Source organism: Mus musculus, chromosome 7, assembly GCF_000001635.26.
Source record: "Mus musculus strain C57BL/6J chromosome 7, GRCm38.p6 C57BL/6J".
NCBI lineage: Eukaryota > Metazoa > Chordata > Mammalia > Rodentia > Muridae > Mus > Mus musculus.
This window is the reverse complement of record NC_000073.6, coordinates 81089820-81111898: the sequence shown is the minus strand read 5'-3', so window position 1 is coordinate 81111898 and position 22079 is coordinate 81089820. Positions and strand designations below refer to the sequence as shown.

Below are 22079 nucleotides of genomic sequence, written 5' to 3'. Positions count from 1 at the left end.
TGTTGACAAATCTCTAATTGGCTGGAGCTTTGGGATGGCTGCTTCTTGATTGGGTCTTACTTCCCATCTGGCTGGGCTCTCTCTTGAACTCTCAACACAGTGAGGTAACTAAGGTGTTTCCTCTTCAGTCTGAGCAGGTTAAGATAATCTGAGAACCAAGATCAACCTTCTCTAGAGCTACCCTGAGGGTTCCAGGATGGGGTGCCTGGATTTCATGGATTTTGCAGCAAAGGCTACTTTACTTACTACATCTTCCTTCTGAGTGTACCGGTTTCCTCCCATCGCTGGCAAGGGTGAGAGGAGGTGAGGTGGCTGTTAATTTTGGTTTCTATTGCCTTGCTAGCTGAGAGCTCTCTACTTGTGGATGATTTTGTTCCTTATACTCACAAAAATGATATTTTGTTTAGTCCCTCACCTCGCTTCCTGTGAGAGAAGCTGAGTGGTATGCTACAGGCTCGGTTAATGTGCTTTAAAGACAATCTTTTTGTATAAATAAAAAGAGCCCGGAGTGATGGCACACACCACATGCCTTTAAATCCCAGCACTTGGGAGGCAGAAGCAGGCAGATCTTTGAGTTCTAGGTCAGCTAGTCTACAGAGCAAGTTCTAGGACAACCAAGGTTACACAAAGAAACCCTGTCTTAAAAAAACAAAACCAATCAACAGCAAAATTTGAGACATGATTTTTTTTGTATCCCATAATGGCCTAGAACTCACCATGTAGCCAAAGATGACCTTGAACTTTTGAACCTCCTGCCTTCAATGCCCTAAGGCTGGGTTACAGGCTGCCACGGTGCCTGCCTTATGCAGTGCTGGGGACCAAACTCAGCCTCGCACACACTAGGCAAACATTCTGCCAACTGAGCTATGTGCCCAAATTTCATGACCCATTTGGACACACTCCTTTCTACTTTGCCACATCTCCAGAAGCAGATCTCATCAGCCCATTCCCTCAGTTCCATGGCTAGGAGAGTGTGTAGGGGAACCTGGCCACCTCAGGGCTTCTAGGTCATCAGGCTCCTGCAGCATTTCCTGTGGCTCCTACCAGTCCTCCATTTCCAAGATAGAGCTGACTGTTTAATTCCGGACAGGTGAGAGCCGGAAAGTCAACGTTCAGGGTCAGGGACAGAGAGCTTTCGCTGGTTGCTGCCCTGTAGCCACTGAAGAACCAGTGTGGGGGTGGGGATTGGGGGTTGGGGTTGGAGGTTAGTCCTGAGACTGATCCAGGAGATAGTGACAACCTTAGAGCTCTGCCTGCAGTGCCAAAGAACCTTCAGTCACAATGACTCAGTGAAGTAGGTGTTGGCCACCGTCTTTCTGGCTGTCCTCCCCAGAGTTGTGACAGGGAACAAGTACAGCAATAGACAGACTGGTTGGAAGAGAAACAACCTGAGTTGGACCGAGCAGGCAGCTGTGCCCCGAGCTGGGATTTGGGGAATCTGAGCTTCTCTTGAAGTATCTAACATGGTTCCATGTAGTCTGCTGCTTAGCGGGCAGGATGGATTCTGGGCCCAAGCTTGGACCCCCTTCATGGTGAATTACATACAGTCTCTGCTCACGATCTGTACTGTGAAGGACATTGTGTCCCTGAATGACTTTCCAAGTGAGCCCCAGTGTGAATTCTGCAAGGAATGACTGTCCTGGGCAGTCAGCCCGATATCCTGAGTAAGAACCCAGCTACTCCAAGAACACAGTTTGCTTGGATGGCCCCTGTGACATTTCTGTTCCTGAGAGAATCAGTGTAGCACACAATGCCTGCCAGGTCTGAAGCATGCTCTGTAGCCTGAGATGGGGGGACTCTCGTGAGTGGTGTACTGGAGAGAGCTCTTGGAAGATGGGGGAGGGGTGCAGAATCTGGGGAGGGTGAGAAGCCAAAATGTGCTCTCTCAGCTGGAACTTGGCCGTGGTCAGACTACACAGGGGAAATGTAGAACACATCTTGCTGCCTGTTAAACCCTCTGACAGCCATGAGCCAGCAAGGGGGAGGGAGGAGGTGCTGATATTGTCTCCCATGTGACTTTGCTTCCAGTCGGTTTCTGTGTATGCTTCAGAGAAGAGCAGATGGGAGCCACCACCTTCCCTGTCATGGTTGTCCACAGAAAAGGAGGTTTGGGACCAATTGCTTCTTTGGCATTTCTGACTCCCTAGGAACAAAAAGTAGGGTACAGGTTCCCATAACATAGTCCAAGAGCAGACAGTCTCTTCCCACAGGGACCCTGCCTTGCCTCAGGAATCCCAGAGAGGACCTGAGTCCCGCCCACTCCTTTCAGAATCTTTATTAGGAATTTGGTGGAACTGAAGAGGTTTCGTATGCAACCAGGACATTTAATTTGGTCAGAACTGTCAGCTGATTGAATTCATAGGAACATATTTCACTATAGGCCTGGATATATTACATTATGATTATGATTGTGATTGGTTTTTCAAGACAGGGCTTCTCTGTGTAGCCCTGGTTGTTCTGGAATAATAATAATAATAATTACTATTCAAATTCAGAGATTCATCTGCCTCTGTGTGATCTAATCTGCTGGGATTAAAGATGTGTGCCACCACTGCCCAGCTTACTAAAATTACTGAAAGGCAGAATGGAGAAGTGGATAAGGCCATTACCTCAGCTCAGAAATCTATGTAATCTTCTCCTGTTATAACTCCGCCTTCTACTCCAGGCCTCAGTTCCAGGGCAAGAGTTCTTCCTCGTGTGTGGTACATCTCTGATGCTGTGTGTAAGGGAACAGCCACTACCTCCTTTGCCATTTAGAAATTACCTGCAAGCTCTATTGATTCCAGGATTGTTAATATCAGTAGGAGGCTCTTCCTGCCCAGAGACAGTGGTGACCACGAAGCCACAAAAGACCGGGTGACCCCAGCATGCCACACCATAGAGCACCCTGAATTTTATAATTGTGAGGGGTTGTTTGGGACCCAGGGGGAGTGCACACATATGTGTGCCCCTGTGCATGTGCATGCAGAGGCCAGAGAATGGTGTTGGGTGACCTGTTTCATCACTCCCCCATCTTATTCCCTTGCCACAGAGTCTCTCACTGAACCAAGAGTTAGGCTGGAAGCCAATGCGCCCCAATGATTCCTGTCTCTGCCCTCCCCAAGAACTGGGGTTACAGGTGGATGCTTTTGACCACACCCAACTTTCTTTGAGATTGTAATTTAATTACAACATTCTTCCCTTCTCTTTCCCTCCTCCAAACCCTCCCATGTATGTATCCCTCCCCATTCTCCTCCTTCAAATCCATGGCCTCTTTTCTCATAAACTGCTATTGCATGCATATGCGTATGTATATACATGTATATTCTTAAATAAAACCTGTGTATGACAATTAGGCACTAGACCACCAATTGGTGTGCTCTTCCCTGGGGAAGACCACCTCTCTCAGTCCCAGCTTTCCTCGGTAGCCTCAGTTGCCTAGCCTACAGTTCTCTGTGCAGGGTTGGGGTCTCAAGGTCTTTACACCATCCAGTTTGACACATCCACTGGTGTTGTGCCTGCTCAGCTCGCCTTCGGGCTGTCATGTTGGTGAGACTTATAGCTGCTGATGTTACTAGGAGACACAATCTCATAGCAACCTCCCTGACCCTCTGGCTCTGCCATAACTTCTCTTCCACAGCGTTCCCTGGGCCTTAGACTCAGGAGCATTTTGTAGGTGTATCCATTGGGACTGGGCTTCACAACTTTGCAGTTTGATTGACTGTGGTTTTCTGTAGTACTCTTTGATGCTAAGAGAAGTTTCCTAGATGAGGGGTGAAGACACTTATCTATGGGTATAAGGACGAATGTTTGTAGATTGTTGTTAGGGAGTATGCACATTCATGGTTGGTTGTAGATTCTCCTCCAATGACCATGATGTCTCTAGCACTGAGTACTTAGCTGGGGCTCCAGTACCAGCCACAGTTTCCCTCTTGTTGGGTCGGTCTTAAGTCCAATTAGGGACATTACCACCAATGCGTGCATACCAATTTTTTTTACATGGATGCTGGGGATTCAAACTTAGGTCCTCACAAATACACACACATGTATCTATCATATGTTGTGCTTGTGTGTCAGAGATAGTAATACAGACTTGAAAATGCAAGCAGCAGACACTTGCTCCTTGAGTACATTTTGATGTTAATGTCTGTTGAAGTCAGGAGAGTCCTTTGTTTTATTTTATTGTCTCTTTGTACTGTGGATCAAACTCCTTGCTATTAAGGCCCAGGTTTTGACTGATGGATCAAGAAGGCTGCCAGGTCTGGGCTGGGAAGGAATAAATGCAAGGTCCCCAGTCTGGAAAGCTACTGGGATAACTGGCTCTGCCACCAGGCTTCCAAAGCCAACAGTACTTGAGGTGTCACTGTGGTACATTGAGGAATGACATGGAGCCTGTGACAAGCAGCCCTAGAGAGCTTGTGGTTTAGCTTTATCAAGAAAAATATGGTAGGAGTGTCCAGAATTTGAAATCAAGTGATGCTTTAGCTAACAAGTAACTATTATACTTCTGAGAAAGTCCTCTCTGGATGGCTACTAGGTCCCCAAGGAAGATACTAATCCTCAAAGATACAATAATGGCCCAACTGAAAGCCAAGCAGCCACCTGCCATTCAGGGTCCTTGTACCGTGAGCACTGTGTTAAAGGACACAGCTAGCAGGGACTCTATGGGGGAAAGTACGATTGCTACCACATCACACAGGGCAGGACTGGAGACAGAGCTGGAGATGCCCGGGGTGCTTCTGGCCTTCTGATGTCCAGCAGAAGGTCCTGTCACACAGGCAAGACCCCTAAGGAGCCAGAACTGAGTCCAAGAGGCCAAAATCCAGGAGGTTCTACGATTGGTTGAACTTGGTTAATGTTACCAGTTAGTTCATAGAGTACGGGATTTCACGGTGGGATTGTGACTAAACTGAAAAACCACAGCGGTGGCTCCTGACTTCGGCAAAAGGCAGCCTCTCTGTTACCATTAGACGTATAGAAGTTGGGTATGGACCTCTCTAAGCAGGGGACTTGGTTTGGGCTGAATGTTGGAATTGTAGCGGAATGGACAGGAAGAAGCCTTTGTATCTGTATCCATGTGCATCTCAGCTTTGCCCACCCAATCCTCTGCCCCTCCACCCTCCATTCCTGAGAAGAGCCCCCTCTAGCCTGGGTGTGGGAGTGTACTCTGGCGATAGCAGTACTTTAGAGGTTGAGGTATGAGGATCAGTAGTTCAGAGCTAGCCTCTCAACTATCATATATAGTGAGTTTGAAGCTAGCCTGGGCTATCTGAGATGCTGTTTCAAAAATAACTCTCCACTTTTGGAATACTGCCTCTCTCGCTACTCTTTTGGGTCTGTGAGTGAGCTACCACAACATCCTTCTCAGGGAACCATTGTCTTGATTAAGTTGGTCCCAGGTATAGTTTCTGTTGCTTAAAATCCACATCCTTGAAGACACACATTCTCTTCCTGAATGATGGATATTGTCTTTCAAAAGCTGCCAGCTGGGTAGTGGTGGCGCACGCCTTTAATCCCAGCACTTGGGAGGCAGAGGCAGGTGGATTTCTGAGTTCGAGGCCAACCTGGTCTACAGAGTGAGTTCCAGGACAACCAGAGAAACCCTGTCTCAAAAAAAAAAAAAAAAAAAAAAAAAAAAAAAAAAAAAAAAAAGCTGTCAGTCTGGGGTCTGGCATGTAGTGGGTGCTTAGTGTGTATTGGCTGAATAATTTATGCATAAAATGACTCAACTCTCACTGGATATACAGGCTTGTATAAGTGGGGGCACGCTGGGGGAAGAAGAAAGAGGGGAGTCACCTGAGCAGAAAGAGAAGGTAGAAGTTAGAAGCATCCTCCTGGAAGGGGAAGTGTCAATCAAGGGAAGGCCCTGGGTGGGGCAGAGTGGAATGGGGCAGGTCCTGAGCGCTTGCTGAGAAGAAGAAAAGGACCAGCAGACAGGTGGGAGAAAGATGCTCTGCTGCTGGGCTCCTCCTGCTGTGGTGGCAGCAGCAGTGGCAGCAGTGACAGCAGTGACAGGGAGTTTCTGCTGAGCCCCTAGCTCTGCTCTTCCTTCTTGGATCCCTTCCTTCCAGTTCCTCTTCCAAATCAAAGGCTTAATTCCAAAGGAATTGGGTTCCCAGACACCCTGCCGCAGGGCAGGAGCCATGAGCTCAGTTGGGCCTCAGCACTGACTGGCCAGCTGCGACCATAGACAGCTGAGACTGTACCTCAGGCCATGAGCCAAAAATCAGATCCATGTTGGCCTGGCCCGAGGGACTCCAGAGAGCCTGCCTGGCCTTTCTTAATCAATAATCATCACACCGTGACATGAGAGCAACAAACAGGACACACAGTCACTGCCTTTATTGCATAGCAAGGGGAGCAGGCTAGCTCCAGACCCTACTCCATTCCAGGTCTCAGGAGGGGTATCTAGAAAGGGCCCAGGGTGCTGGACCCCTGCACAGAAATTCCCTGGGGACCCACACCTGAGCAGGATCAAGAGCAAATGGTTGGAGGTAGGCAGAAAGATATCCTTCTCTACACAAGCGTGTGAATGGATCGAAACCCTCCAGGAACACCCTGTGCCTCCTCTTCCCCCAAGTGAGTCCTAGTCTCTAGTCCTTGAGGATAGAGATGTGACATTTACTGCAACCTCACTCCTTTCAGAACAGAGTATAAGGCACTTAGAGTTAATCCCTGGCCCCAGTAGCTGTTCACAGGTTCCCGTGCCACCTCCCTCCTCCTGAGCAGAGAACCTGGGAGAGCCAGGGGAGAGGGCACTAGGGTAGAGTGAAGTCAGACAGGCTGTTCCTTGCCCATACGCTGGTGGGTAGGATGCAGGGTCAGGATAGAAGGAGCCCTTAGACAAAGGGATAAGCAAAAGCCAGGGAAGGGCAGGCAGCAGACTGAATTGGGTTCAAAGCCTGGGATGGGGGACGGGCGTGTGTGCAAGGCAGCATGGGAAACAAGTAAGTGCAGAGTGACAAGAACATGGTTCATCAAAAAAAAAACAAAAAAAAAAAAAAACAAAAAACACTGCACAAAGAAGTGATAGGCTCCAGAGGGCTCTGGGGCCCAGGGGGGGACTCAGGACAGGTTAGTGGCAGGATAAACTGTGATGAATGAGGCAAAGAAGCTGAAAGGAGATGAAACCCTGAGAGGCACAAGGCTAGACCCCACACAAGAAGTCTAGTGCCCTGAGGACAGGGAGAGAGCCAGGATAAGCAGGGGCAAAAAGGTAAATGCTGGCCTGCTGGCCCCAGAGTGCAACACTTACTTGTGTGGTGATTGGGGCAAGGGGTCAGAGTGCAGAACTCATGCAGAGGACTCAGGAGCCCCCAGCAGTGGCAAGTGTAAACTTAGATGAGGGTCTAGGCCACCAGGTACTTGGAGGTGGGCCCCACTTGGGGCCTGGGAGCCCTGGGTGATAATGAAAGTTGAAGAGGCCAATAGGTCATGTGCCCAAAGCCTTCCAATGAGGTGAAACTACTCAGAGAGGTCCCAAAGGCATGCCTCCTCTGGGCACCTTCTCTGGTTAGTCCTGAATCGAAAATGTCTCCATCTGGTTCAAGCTGCTTCCTGGTTGGTCTGCTCTCGGGTAGAGGCCCCCCGCTTCCTGGTGGGGCTACCGCATGCTCTGGGCCTTAGAGCTCCCATCTTGGACAGGAGGCTGTCCCAGTAACTGAACAGTGGCTGCCTGGGAGGCCTGAAGTGTAGCCCTGGAGCTTGGAGCGCTCTTCCTGGAGCCCTGGGGACTGGGAAGGCCTTTCTTCTGGGGTTGAGGACTCAGCTGTGAGCCTTTTCTGCCAGCAGATGGACTTTTGGAGCCTTTGGCCTTGGCTTGAGGGTGGGCAGCCTCAGGGCCTTTGAGGGGCTTCAGCCCCAGCATGTCACAGTAGGTGTTACACTGGTGGGAAGAGGCAAACTGGTCCAGCAGGGCAGGAAAACAGCTCTCCTTGAGGCCTTGGTATCTGCAGCCAAACATAAGAGCTGAGTGGGTCCTACTGTGCCACAGGCCCATGGTAGCTGGCTTTGGGGAGCTGACATCTGAGTGTTGTGACAGAATGCTACCTCGGATAGCTCCTACCCAAACTCAAATTTAGAATGGGTTCATTACACCCTGATATACACATAGGATTTATCAGATGGGCCGTTCTTTGAAATGTAAATTTCTATAGTCTGCTCCCCCATCCCCCCCATCCTCCCATCCCTACCTAGCTGTAGCTGCAGGACCCTTGCTTGTGTGTGTGTGTGTGTGTGTGTGTGTGTGTGTGTGTGTGTGTGTGTGATCTTCTGTAGCTTCTTAAAGAGGAAAGAAGTAGGAGAGGATCCAGGATTGCAGGAAACCTTTTGTGTGGGCATTATGGGTCAGGGGTATGGGGGAGAGAAGATCGGTATCCCCAGGGTGTTACCAGTTGTCACATGGCCACAGGTTCATGTGACTGGTGTTATACAGGCCCAGGCCCAGCATTTCAGGAATGAAGAGTCACTAGGAGTTGGGGTACCCCAAGAAGACTCTGAGGCGTTCTATCCTCAAGAAGCACTCACCCTCGAAGTTTGGTAGCAATCTGTACATCAGTCATCTTCCAGTCAGCTCCTGGGGGGAAAAGTAGGGGTTGATACCAGTGTGGCAGCTCCTTGGACCCTAGAAAGGAACTTCCCGCAGGCAACTATGCAAGCCTGCCTTTATAGGTCAGACCGGCCCGCTGGTTATCCCTGGGTTCTGGCTCAAACTTTCTCCTTCCTCCTAACAGGGTAGCCATCCACCCAGGACTGGGAGGTAGGACTGAGGCCAGCAGAGACACAACACTGGGTAAGTCAGGCCTCACACTCTGCCAAGGACAGCACATGCTGTAAGAACCAGGGAGCCTTCTAGGTAAAGGCAGCCTTGGAGAACACAGCCTGGCACAATGCAGATAAGAGAAAGATCTCTCACGCAGGCCAGTCCACACGTGTCTCAGCATCAGGCTCCCGCCTGTGGTTCTCTTTCCTCATTTCTCAGATGAGCATCTCTCTAGGAAGTTGCCTTTCCCTCACAGGCTGGGGATCCTCATGTGCCAGGGTGGAACCAACGTGGGACTTGGGCCGATCTAGACTTACACTTCAGCAAATGTGGGGCTTGGGCAGCTCTAGACTTATATTTCAGCTCTATCGCTCCTGAGCTGTGTGAATGTAATAACACTTCATATCGAACCCTCAGCTGTAGAAAAGGGGACAGCAGGTCTATCCTGGTCTAACCCTCAGCTGTAGAAAAGGGAACAGCAGGCCTATCCTGGTCTAACCCTCAGCTGTAGAAGAGGGGACAGCAGGTCTATCCCGGGACATTAAGAAGCTCCCTTGTGGAAAATAAAATAAAATAAAAAAGCCGGGCGTGGTGACGCACGCCTTTAATCCCAGCACTCAGGAGGCAGAGGCAGGCGGATTTCTGAGTTCGAGGCCAGCCTGGTCTACAAAGTGACCTCCAGGACAACCAGGGCTATACAGAGAAACCCTGTCTCAAAAAAACCAAAAAAAAAACCAAAAAAAAAAAAAAAAAAAAAAAAAAGAAGCTCCCTTTGTGGAGAACTTCGTGTTGTCTTTCAGCATTTACTCCATTCTGTGTTATACGAATGACCCTTACACTTGCATGGGACCTTAATGTGCAAAAGGCCTCCCCAAATGTAGGGCCTGAGTGCTATAAAGACACCATCTGAGAGGATGAAAGGCAGCTCCAGCCCAGAGAGATGGAATGACTTGACTTGCTCGAGCTTTTTGTCCCCGGAGTGCTTTGGAGTTTGTTGTTCACAGGAGGGTCTTTAGCTCAGGCTAGTTTCCTGGCGGAGTTTCCCTAGTGCTGGGATGACAGGTGTGTGCTGTGAGTTAAGATATTGAATAATAATTGCTTGGTATGTCACCTAGCTTCACACACACACACACACACACACACACACACACACACACACACACACACACACAGAGAGAGAGAGAGAGAGAGAGAGAGAGAGAGAGAGAGAGAGAGAAAGTTAGTTCTCAAGTAGCCCAGGCTAACTTCAAATTCACTCTGTAGTCATAGATGACCACAAACTCCTGATCTTTCTGTTCCTACTTTGAGAGTGCTGGGATGACAATTTGTCTGTGTTTGTGAAGGAGCCTCACTTGTTGCCCAAGCTGACAGCAAACTCAAGCTCCTTCCGCTCTGGCTTCATGATTCCATGGTTAGATTCGGGCAGCGCCGTGCACAGTCATAAAGCTTTTGCTCGGTGGTGGTAGAGGGATTTGGAGGTTTGAGGGGAGGAAGTCAAGAGCAAAGTGGCAGGCAACGGAGGCACGGGCAAGCTGGCTGTGGGCTTTGAACTGGACTCCATAAGGTGCTCTAGATAACAACTTTGTTTTAAATTGTAAGAGGCCTGAACTGCACATCTTTAAATGCAGTGGGGAACGGGGTGCCATTGGGGACGCCTGTAACCCCAGTGCTTGGAGGCAGGAGGCCAGTCTAGTCTACATATTAAGTTCCAGGCCAGCTGGGGTTATATAGCAAGACATGTCCTAAAAATTAAAACTATTTTATGTAACTTTGCACAAACCTAAACCAAAAGAAATCTTTTAAGTGCTCGGTGGGTCATTTAAATGTAGCTACATTACTAACTGGCTGCATGAAGCTGCGGTATACCGAAGGAATGCGTGCAAAGTAGCCTCCATCCAGTCTTAGACACGAAACCCTCGTGGAACACACAGGAGAATAAGCGCTTTGGGAGCTATCGAGCATGCTCCATGCTCTGCCTTCTCCACATGCTTCCGTGTCACACACCTGTGAGTCCCCCACCCTCATACCTGTCAGATCTGTGACAAGAAAGCTGCCGTTTGTCCACTGATACAGCCAGTGCTGGAAGGTTTGGCATTTCTGCAAGGCCTCGGAGCTGCTGGCTGCTGCGGGGGCCCCAGCACAGCCCCACTGCCTGGAACAGTAAGTCTGCAGGGGCTTGCCCAGATCTTCCTCCAGGGTTGCATATGGTATATTGTTTGCAGGCCGGTAGATCAAGTAGAGTGGGATGATCCTAAAGATAGGGGCATCCTGCAGTGAGTGGGACCAGTGGCCACAGAGAACATGCCCTGGTCTCGATTTACCTAAAAGAAGGGGCCTTCCTGGAAAGAGTTCTTATCTCTGAGCATAAACGATGGAGGGAGGATAAAAAATGGCCGCTGACTTCAGAGTCGGGCCCATTCTCTGTGGTCAGTAGGACTAAAATTAAACCCTGGCATGTCCTGGGGCCGCCTGTGTTTGGGTGAGGGCTGAGGGAAGTGTGTGCAAACAGAAAGGACACCTGCAGGAAGGACTCAAGGGATGGCAGCTAGGCTTGATGGCAGCGAGAGACCGGGCACACGCAGGCACTTACAGCTCATGCCACAAGTCCACACTGACTCACCCTGCCCACCTGCCACATCTGAATCTTACCCAGCTGCCTAGCGTACTCACCCTAGAACCTGTGGCTACAATATCTGGACTAAAGGTGATGGGAAGGAATGGGGGGTGGGGAGCCTTAGGGGAAGAGACTTTCTAAAGTGGATCAGTGAGCTGAGTGTGGGGTGGCTGTGAGGCCATTGGTGCTTGGGAGGAACTCAGGAGGGCCCTGGGAGGTTGTGAAATCCCTGTCTTTATACACAAGCCCGAGACAGCCTGCACAAACCCCCTTTAGTGTACTCACTCGGGCACCTCTCCGAAGCCAGAGGCCGCCCGGGCTTCAGCTGCAAAGATTTTGCAGTACTCTCGACTCATGTTCTGGATCTTGCATCCCTATGGATTAGAAGAAACCAAACCTCATCATCCGGGAAGCTCCCAGTTGTCTGATGTGCCTGTCTGAGAGAATAGGCTCCTTCCTGCCGGGGGACTGCAGGGAGAATTCCAGGCCGATGCAAAGCAGGGCTCACTGTTGAAGCTTGCCTCTCTGTGCCTAATGCTCACTTCTGAATAACAACAGGCTGTGGGCTTTTGTCAATTTAGGTTTTCAAAGTGGTTTCTGAGCTGGGATGACTGGATCTTTAATGCTAGGCAATGCTGCCCAAGGGACCCCTCTGCAGAGCTGGGGTAGACTATCCTTCCCGCCCACATTACTCTCTTTTACATTATAAGACTTCAGCGAGTGATTTGAAAAAGGAGAACAGTCTCCGCTACAAAATGGTCATTTGGGAGCTGGAGAGACAGATCAGATCAGCGGCTGGCGAGTCTTCCAGAGGACCTAGTTTGATTCCAGACTCACATGGCACTTCACAGCCAGGCCCGGGGGATCTGACACCCTTTTCTTGGTGTCTCATACATATATATATTAAAAAAAAAAAGTGTAATTGGGTGTGGTAGCACATACCTTTATTCTCAGCATTCAGGAGGCAGAGGCAGGTGGATCTCTGAGTTTAAGATCAGCCTGGTCTACAGAGAAAATTCAAGACCAGCCAGAACCACACAGAAAAAGGTAAAGTGTGAGCATCTGTTGCACAAGTATGAAGACCTGAGTTCAAATCCCAAGGACCCACGTAAAAGGTCGGCCTTGGCTAGGCTATGTGCCATCCTGTACCCAGGTTGCTAGGGCTCACAGGTTGCCAGCCCAGCTGCGTATTCAGTAAGAGATCCCGTTTCAAGTGAATAAAGCAAAGAGTGACAGAGCAGGACACTCAGAATCCTCCTCTGTCTCCTGCATGGGCACACACATGCATGCACATACGCACAGGAATTTGAAAAGTCGGCTCCAAATGGCGGGAGACTCTATAGAGTTCTCTGAGGCCAAGGAACTGGGTTCACAGCTGTACCTCAGCCAGTCCTTGAAGCCCAGCCTAGAAACTTCACAAACTTGAAATGGAGGTGGCTTCCATCTCCACATGGGGCTTCCAGAAAAAGCCAGATGGGGAAGGGGAACAAGGAGTAGAGTACAGAGAAGGGACGGGACAGTACCTGGATAGTGACGTCATAGTTTCTGCCCAGAAGAGAGGTCTCACTGCTGGGTCCGAACACAAGCAGGCTGGATACTTTGATGATGCACGTGCGGCCAGATTCGAAGATGGGTTCCAGCCCATAGATGACCTTGGCCCGGGACGCCTTCTGAAGGCCATGTCCACCCCCTCGAAGTTCCTCGCTCACCAATCGCCCAAAGAGCTTGTCCCCCCAGCAGCCAGAGTCAGCCAGACCCTTAGCAAACACCATGGGGGTCATCTCAATCTCTTCTCCAACTGAGAGGGAACAGGAGAAACATGGGAACTCGCATCTGCCTCCAGTGATGTAGGGTCCATAGGAAAGGACAGGGCTCAGACAGTCCCTACGACGCTCATCCACTGCACTCACTTTTAATCTAAGATTGCTCTTGGGATGCAAAACTCTGAGACCCTCTTCACACAGTAGGGTGCTTGGGGCAGAAGCTATCTGAGTGAACTCCTACCACAGTGTTCCTATGGTGGCCTTGATACTGCAGAAGGCCTGCGTCTTCTATCACATTTGCAGTCAACATGGATTACCAGAATTACCTCCTACATTGAAGTGTTTTTGAGGAAAAAATCAATGCCTCCTAGGCACCGGTTCCCAGTTAACGGAAGCAGAGCTCCCTGAAGAAATGATTGGTTCCAGGGCTCAACAGGATGGATCCAAACCGTATGGTACCAGGACACAAGGCAGTGACCATCAGCTCCGGGAAGCCAGGCCTTTCACCCTAGGTACTTGGAGGCTGAGGCAGGAACACAGGGTCAAGGCCTGCCTGGGCTACTGTGGGTGAACTTGAGGCTAGTGTAGGCAGCTTACTGAGACTGTCTCAAAGTAAAAGGTAAGAGAAGCAGGGTTAGAGAGACAGCTCAGTAGGAATCAGTTGCTCAGCATGTGCCAGGTCCTGGGTTCAATCCCTGCTACTGGAAGGCAAGACTACAATGCTGACTATCGGAGGTTTGTCAAAGAGTGTAAGAGCCAACTGAAGGGATTTCATGTGACCAAGAATGAAGAAATTCTAGCAACAAAGAGAATAACTAGTGTAAGGTACTGAACATATCAAATATGTTCAAAGCCTACTAGTTCATAATGGTACTTGAAACAACAACAACAGAAACCTCCCAGTGTCCCTAGAAAAAGAACCGAGCCTCACTAGTCACCTTAGAGGCCTCCTAGAGACAAGCTAATTGTTCGGAAGGTAGTCAGTACAGGGAAAGTGAGCGCTTCACTTTCATCTTAGAACATTCATGTCAAGGCAGCCGGACCTCATGCCTTCTCAGTGAGTGCAGATGGAATGGTGGCATTGCGTACCTCCATGTTAGAGCTGCCGAAGAGACGGTAGGCTCGGGCAATAGGCAGTGACCACTGCGTCACCACACATGACAACGCAGGCTGGGGAAGAGTTGTTTTCTAACTTTACAAAGGGTTGCTGAACTCAGTGTGCAGATGGCAGGCATTACTAAAATGGTTGATGTAACACTGCTGCCTCCGGGTGGGATGAGAAGGAGATAAACAGAGCTGGACCACCGCTTCCATCTGGTGTTGGTTTTAGAGACAGTGGCTCACTATACAGTCCAGGCAAACCTTGAACTCATAATCCTCCTGCCTCAGACTCCCGGGGGTTAGGCTTATAGACATGTAACACTATACCCAGTGTGCGGATTACTCTAACCAAGAAAAACAAAAGTAAACAAACAAACAAACCAAAAGCATTATCCCTGTATCTGAAGCAACTTTCTATTCTAATTATGGGTTTGAAGAAGCATATGATGGAAGGACTTGGTGCATGAGGATAGAGTGAACAAAAGCTTGACTGAGAAATTCCACAGGGGCTGGGAAGATGGCTCAGTCCATTAAGTGCTTGCCACGAAAGCAGGAGGGCCTGACTTCAATCAAGTAGGTACTTGCACATGTGTGTGTGTGGATGCTCCTGACTAACTTTAATGGGTATTACTCTTCAGGAATATTGCCCTTTTTGAGACAAGCTCACTCACTGAGACCTGGGTCTATCCAATTCGGCACACCCCAGGGCTCTTGTCTCTGTGTCTCCAGTACCTACTCACATATAAACACACACACACATACACACACACACGTACAAATACCTACTCACATATAGACACACACACACACACACACGTACAAATACCTACTCACATATAGACACACACATATACACACACACATGTACAAATACCTACTCACATATAGACACACACATGCACACACAGAAATTCTATGTATTAAGTGACTTCAACAAATGAATGGCAAGAGAGAAAACAAACAAGGGGGAGGAACAGTACATTAGACAACACAGGAGACAAATTAACAGTGGTTGCTGATTCAAGCCAACTCACGGACACAGCTGGGGAATGTGAACACTGGATGATATTAAAGAATTCCTAAGTTCTTAATTTGGTTGAGGTTTTAGTTTCTTTGACTTTGTTGTTGTTGAGACAGGGTCTCATTCTATAGTCCAGGATGGGTTGGAATTCACTACGCAGATCATACTGGCCTGAAATTTATGATAATTCTCTAGATTCTGGCTCAAAGTGCTGGGATTACAGGCATGCACGTCCGTACCTAGCCCGGATGTGGTTCAGTTCGATAGAGATTAAATGCAACCAGACAACTGAACACAGAGACTTTACAGCACTCTCCTCCAACAGGGAAACCCTTGAAGTGCTTGTCAAATGCTGGGGATAACCAGGCATGGTGGCACACACATTTAATCTCAGAATTTAGGAGGCAGAGGCAGGTGGATCTCTGTGAGTTTGAGACCAACCGGGTCTGCATAATGGGTTCCAGGGCAGCTCAGGCTACACAGTGAAATGTCCTGAAGCAAACAGCCAACTTGAGGGTATGTATCTCACAATCTCCAAAGAGCTGTGGGAAATGCATATTTCTTTCCTAGGCATTCAGGATGCTTGAACAAGGGGCTGAGAAGCCGTTGGGCTCGCAGCAGACTATCTGTGGCTCTAACGCCCAAGTCCACAGGGCACTGGGAGAAATTCTGGGTCTTGGTCTTGGTGGTTGTCATGTCCTTCAAGGACTCTGAAGGGGACAGAGGGCTGCATTGACTCCTGCTAAGTGACCCCACACCCCACCCTACCCCCACCCCAGCTCATCTCCCTCCACAGTCTTTAGAAACACCAGCCCTCCATCACCCCCCACAAGCCATGTCTTAAACTGGCAGCAAAGAGGAACAGCATGCAGACTTAGGGAGGATTGTATGCCCCTAAGGACAGAAACCCTGCCAAGGGTGGGCCACGGCATGAAGACATGCCCCCCTACCAGAGGGCCAACATACCTTCACCTTCCTCTCTGGAGATGAAGCCGGACAATACTATGTGGAGAAAAAGAGAGTGCTACTGTCTTCAGGCTGTCTATTTGGGCAGAGCCCCATCCCTGCACAGCACAGCGCTGCCTCCCACAATGCAAGGCCAGGCCAGCTGAGATCCACAGAACACTCACCCTCGGGGCTGAGGCAGAAGTCAGTGGACGCTGAGCCATGCTCGTTTTGGATGGTACAGCGATACACACCACAGTCCGTGGGAGACGCCTGCACGATGGCCAAAGCCGCTGGCCCCTCGTCCCCTGCACTGCAGAGAGCGGAGACCCTTCTCGTGAGGGTCATCACCCAGGGCCTTCGACCCAACTCTCACAGGCTGCTGGGAACCCAGGCTCTGGGAGCCCTGGGAAGGTGGTGAGAGGTTCCAGGTCAGAAACCGGTCCTCAATCACACAGGTGACACTTACTTGCTGTGTGACTTGAGACCCATGATTTAAGACCTCTGAGTTTCAATTTTCTGATCTCCACTTGAAATAAGAGACTCACTCACTGGGACTAGTGTGAGGACAAAATGAGGGGACGGGTTCAAGATGCTAGTCCCCAACATGACTGTAACTGCGGAGCCCGGGCAGGTGGCGGTGCTCTCCAGACAGCTTACCTCCTGTTCACTTCGCCCACTGGGTGCTGATCCTTCGCCCATGTCAAGACTGAGTCACTAACAATGTTGAAAAACTGGCACCAAAGCTTCAGACTACCAGAAGAATCTGGAAACTGTTCCACCCGAATTTTCCGGATCACCTGTGGGGCTGAGAACAGGAGCCCTGTTACAAGACAGAAGCCGACCGACTCCTACCACCCTTGCCCTCTCGGGTCACACCCATTGCATCCTTGGGTATCCTTAGGGAACAGCCTGAGCATTATAAGGTGCTTGTGCTGGAGAGCACGTACCTTAACCAGGGTGGGAGGCAGGGAGACAGGACATAGGGACTCAAGGCTAAGCACGTTCACAGAGACAAGCAGTCAAGAGAGGCTTTTGCATTGGCTGTTGCATTCTCTCTGAACCTGCCTCTGAGTCTTATCTTGGCTGTGGGATCACCATGGAACAAGTCCATAAAGGCAGAGGTGATGGTGGGGCCCCGGAGGCCCCTGAAGCCAAGGCCTGTGCTGAGCTGGGCCTTTGTTTGCATGCTTTGTTCCTGTTTGATCTGGTTTTCAGACAGGGTCTCCCTGAGTAGTACAAGCTGACCTTGAACTTTCAGCCTCCTGCCTTAGTTTCTGGAATGCTGAGAGCAAAGAAGGTCCAACAATACCTGGCCCTCCCTTCACTAGATCTCTCCCTGGCCTTTACCCCTGACAGTGCCCCGTCACTGTCACCTCCCTTCCTGGCGCTCTAGGCCCCTCAGATAGCTCCTGCAGTGCTGTTTCTCAAGGAACTACTGCCTCTTAGCAGGGAGGTGCCCCTCACAGGGTGGTACTCACAGTAGGGCCCTGTGTTGACAGCTTCCCCTGCCCCGCTCCTGGCACTCACCTTTTAGCAGGTCCTTAGCTTTCCTTTGCTTGGCCAGAGCTTCCTGCTTGCCTTCATCCACCGCAGGCTCTGAGTCCAGGCCACTGTCTTTGGATCTGGAGACCAAGTCTCCAGTTGCAGGCTCTTCTTCTGCGCCAGGCACCTCTAACATGCTGGCTTTTCGGGCCTGGGTAGGGGACCGTCTCTCCCGCCCTGGAGTCCCTGGTGACCCAGGTGTCAGGCCCTTCCTGGGTCCCCGGGGGGAAACCGTGGGGCTCTCCCTTTCTTCAGCCTTGTTTGCCTCTCCATCTGACCCTGCTCTGACCTTAGGGAGGAACCTCTTCCTCCGGGCCCCCAGAGCCAGTTCCTCGGGTGTAGCTGCAGGGAGACCCGTCAAAGCCTCCCCTGGCATTGCTTCTTCTTGGCAGGGCTCCTGGGTTCTGCTTTCCACTGTGTGCCCCTCCACTTCCCCTAGCAGTCCCTTCTTGTCACTTTCCTGCGAAGTCCTCTCCTCGGAATCCTCTCCCGCAGATCCTTCCTCACCCACCACAATGGCAGGGATGGTGAGGGGGGTGGGGCACGGGCCCCGAGAGCACTGGGCAGCAGCCAGAGCCTGCTGGCCAGCCTGTACCTCACGGTCCAGAAGGCCAGTAAGGCGGCGGGAGGTGCAGGGGCTCAGCAACAGGGTCTGTGCACTCTGCACTAAGTGATTGTTCTCCACGCGTTCCAGGATTCGCCTCGACGTCCTGGGACTCAGCCCAGCCACCTCCATGGTGGGGACCAGAGTAGAGGAGGAGGTTAAGCCCCCGGTGTCTGCCACTTCCTGGGACTCGGCCCTGGCTTCACTTGTCTCTGGACTGGATAGCTTCAGCAGCAGAAGCAAGTAGTTCTTCAGGGAATCTATAAGGCCAGGGTCACAGCTCCGGGTACCTGAGGACCTCCCGTCCACATTTGGCTCCTTGGCACAGGCTCCCTCACTGCTAGTAGCCATGGCTTCTGGTGGGTGACTCTGAGTGGGGGACCCTGGCCCCAATTGCAGAGTGGGAGCAGAACTCGGAAAGTCCTGGTCCCTGGAGGGGAGGGGGACATCTGTGTTTGTGTGCAGAGAAGCTGCGGTGCCTGGTAGCTCCTCCTGCAGACTACTGGTTAGGCCCGTCCCAGGAAGAGAAGGCATGGCAGGCACCTCCTGACTCAAGCCAGTTGAATGCCCACCAGAGAGACCCACATGAAGCGGTTCCTGGGGCTGCTCCTTCTTGGGGCACTGAGACAGGCTGTCCTCTTGCTCTGACCTTTGATGTGTTTGTCCTCCCAAATGCTCTGAGTGCCCCTCGGGAGGCAACTGTGTTGGGTAGGTACGGTTCCCTGATGGGGGGCCTAGCAGCCCATCCTCATGGCTTCTGAAGGCTGCCTCTTCAGACCGCAGCATCAAGTCAGATCTTTCTTGGACACAGGGTGCCTCTGTGCTCTTCTCAAAACATTCTATAGCCTGGGACTCTCTAGGGCATCCTGATGGTGAGCCTTTGAGAGCTCCAGGAAGTGAGCTGAGGCTGGCCATGGACAACTGCTCTGATTGGGTTTCGAAAGCTACAGGAATGCTGCCTGCTGCTGACTGTGTCTCTTTTTCTTCCTCCTGTATCCTTGCGTCTCCAGGGTCTTGCTGCCACCTCTCACCTGCCTGCATCTGTCCTACCTGCATATCCACTCTTCTCTGTGTCACCAAATTCTTCCATGAACTCCTGTCTGACTGTGGCCTCTCACTTCCTTGTGTCACAACGTCCGTCGGTGCCTTCTCACCTGCCTGTGTCCTTGGCGAAGCGTGTGCTCTGTCTTGTGCTCCGTCTCCCTGAGTCCTCCCATCCACTTGCAGCTTTCCATCTGTGTGTGTTTTCTTCCTGCTTCCAGTTCTCCCATCCACAAGTGTCCTTCCATCTTCCTGAGTTTCTGTATCCATGGGCTCCGTGGCCCCTTGATTTCCAGAGCTGTCGTGATCAACAGAGACGGTATCGGAGCTGCTGTTGGCAGACTTGGTGGGAGCCACGGTTGCTGGGGACTCCAGAGCCTAAAAACACATGGCCAAAAGCACAGTCTTAACGACACGTGTTGGTCTCTGTGCAGCTGGCATCCCAGCTTTCTCTGATCTCATCCAGAACTGCTCTGCAGGGAATCTTGCCGCTACCCAGTCCATGGCCCAGACACGCTGAGAACCCAAAAGAACCCAAAGCTTCAGTCTTGATCCCAGAAACTCGATTAAAGAATATCTAGAACCCAGGCCCGTCTGGCCGTCTGACCTCTTCCTGAAGAAACCTGCCAATCTTGAAAGACTCTTTGTGACCGACCCTGCCAACTGATCCCTCTATCACTTGGAAGATATTGTCTTTGCCCCAGTGCTCCCAGAACCTCCATTTGCATCTTAACCTCCCCACATCTGTCTGTCTTTCTTCCCTCTCTCCATCCCTCTCTCTCTCCTTCCTTCCTTCCTTCCTTCCTTCCTTCCTTCCTTCCTTCCTTCCTACCTTCCTTCCTTCCTTCCATTTGGAAGGTAGAGAGCAGGGGGTTCAAACAGGGTTATATGCAGCACAGGCTAGCCTCAAACTCACTCTGTAGCTGAGGTAGGCCTTGATCTATCTATTGATCCTCCTCCCTCAACCTCCTGAGTGCTGGGATTACAGGCACAAACCACCAGGCTGACTAGTCCTTCTTGAATGTAACACCTGACTTAGAATTACAGTAAATTGAGAGAATGTCAAAATGTGTGTTGATACTGACTTCAAGGACAGTGTCTGGCAGAAATACTGGGCATGTGGAAATAACAGGATGTCATTACACCTAGAGTGGGAGAACTCTGAATGACACCCTCGGGTGTCTCTCTACACCCTCTGCTGGGGAGCACTGTGCTAAGTTCTCACACACCGGGCTGCCCTCTCACTTCTCGCCACAGCGTCTGCTAGCCACCCTTAAAGGACAACAGTGCTGGGGTGGATGCCTCCCCACCAGAGAATAAGAGCACTTGTGCTGCGAGCAGGACAGAAAGCCAGAATGATCCTGGTTCAACAGGACAGAAGGCAAGAATCAACTCCCCAAAGCTGTCCTCGGACCTACGCACCGAACACACATGCACACACATACACACAAACACAGGAGACATATACACAGATATACACACCCACACATATACACACATGGATACATACAGACACACATACACACAGAGAGAAACACATACACAAGAGACATACAGACACACAAATGGATACACACAGATACACACACATACACAGACATACATAATAGACACACTCATACATACATAGACACAAACATACACACACACACACACTATGGAGGGAGATAATAAGTAAAATAAAATGTGAAGCCAGGTTTGATAGCTCACATCTTTAATCCCAGCACTCAGGAGGCAAAGTCAGGTAGTCTACAGAGTGAGTTCCAGGACAGCCAGGGCCACACAGAGAAACCCTGTCTTGAGAAAACTACCTACCTACCTAACTAACTAACTGTGGGAGGCACCAAATGTATTTATCTTATGTGAATGTGGAATCCTGGAACCAAGACTAAAGCCGCGTGGACTTTTCAGAGGGGAAGATCAGAATGTCAGCGGGACATCCCTGAGCAGCACCGCAGCGCAGATGTGCACAGATGAGGCAGGAGGACGGCAGGTGGAGTAAGCTCTCTGATGATGTCACTCATAAGAGCAAGCCACGAGCCAGGTTGGCGACATAGCTCAAGGGGTAGAGTGCTCACGGAGGAGCGCAGCGAAGACCCTGGGTTCTTCCATGCCCAGCACCGTATAATCCAGGTATGATGATATCAGCCTCTAATTCTAGCCCCAGGAGTTAGAGCGGAAGAATCAAAAGTTCAAGTTCTCCTCGGTTACAAGCCTAGTTTAAGGGCAGCCTGGGATGCTTGAGACCCTGTTTCAAAAACAGCCATGCATGGTTGGCACAAGCCTCTGATCTCCCACTCCGAAGTGGAGGCAAACAGATCTCTGCTTTGTGCTTCGTGAGTTCTAGGCCAGCTAGAACCACACAGGGAGACCTGGCCTGAAAATAAATAGCATGCACGTGCGTGCGAGGGGGAGAGATCTAACTACACAAAGCTCATCATTGAGAAAGAAGAGACAGTAGAGAAACAGAACGGGGGTAGGAAGAGGGGGATCACTGTCATCAGAGAGACACAAAAGTCAAACTACTGAAAGTCTCCCCTTGGAGACCCTTCTACTCTGGAGTTCTGTCTCACTGCTCCTTAATAATAAGTCTATGTTACTCTGTTTTTAAAAAGAAAAACATTAAAGACTGCAGAAATGATTCAGTGACTGAGAGCACTTGTTGCTCTTGCAGAGAACCCGAATTTGGCTCCCAGCACCTACAT

At 50.4% G+C, this 22079-nt stretch overlaps 1 protein-coding gene and 1 long non-coding RNA gene across 5 annotated transcripts in view; one reads left to right on the top strand and one right to left on the bottom strand.

The window, feature by feature from the left end:
• The first annotated feature begins 139 nt into the window (after positions 1-139).
• Positions 140-21731, top strand: Gm51490. Its single transcript, XR_003946807.1, has 3 exons — positions 140-303; positions 8712-8770; positions 21286-21731. It is a non-coding gene; the product is annotated as a predicted gene, 51490 (long non-coding RNA).
• The window catches only part of Alpk3 (alpha-kinase 3), a 48144-nt gene continuing 32351 nt past the window's right edge, over positions 6287-22079 (bottom strand). For 3 of the 4 annotated variants that reach the window (XM_017321935.2, NM_054085.2, XM_017321936.2), the window contains 9 exons: positions 17715-19752; positions 16845-16992; positions 16370-16497; positions 16206-16241; positions 12878-13152; positions 11640-11728; positions 10768-10991; positions 8506-8554; positions 6287-7928 (listed from right to left, as the gene is read on the bottom strand). In XM_017321935.2, coding sequence (XP_017177424.1) covers positions 7583-7928; positions 8506-8554; positions 10768-10991; positions 11640-11728; positions 12878-13152; positions 16206-16241; positions 16370-16497; positions 16845-16992; positions 17715-19752 — 3333 coding nt within the window. In that variant the 3' untranslated portion in view covers positions 6287-7582. Of the gene's footprint in view, positions 7929-8505; positions 8555-10767; positions 10992-11639; positions 11729-12877; positions 13153-16205; positions 16242-16369; positions 16591-16844; positions 16993-17714; positions 19753-22079 lie in introns of all 4 variants that reach the window. The other variant, XR_001785466.2, reaches the window with a different exon arrangement.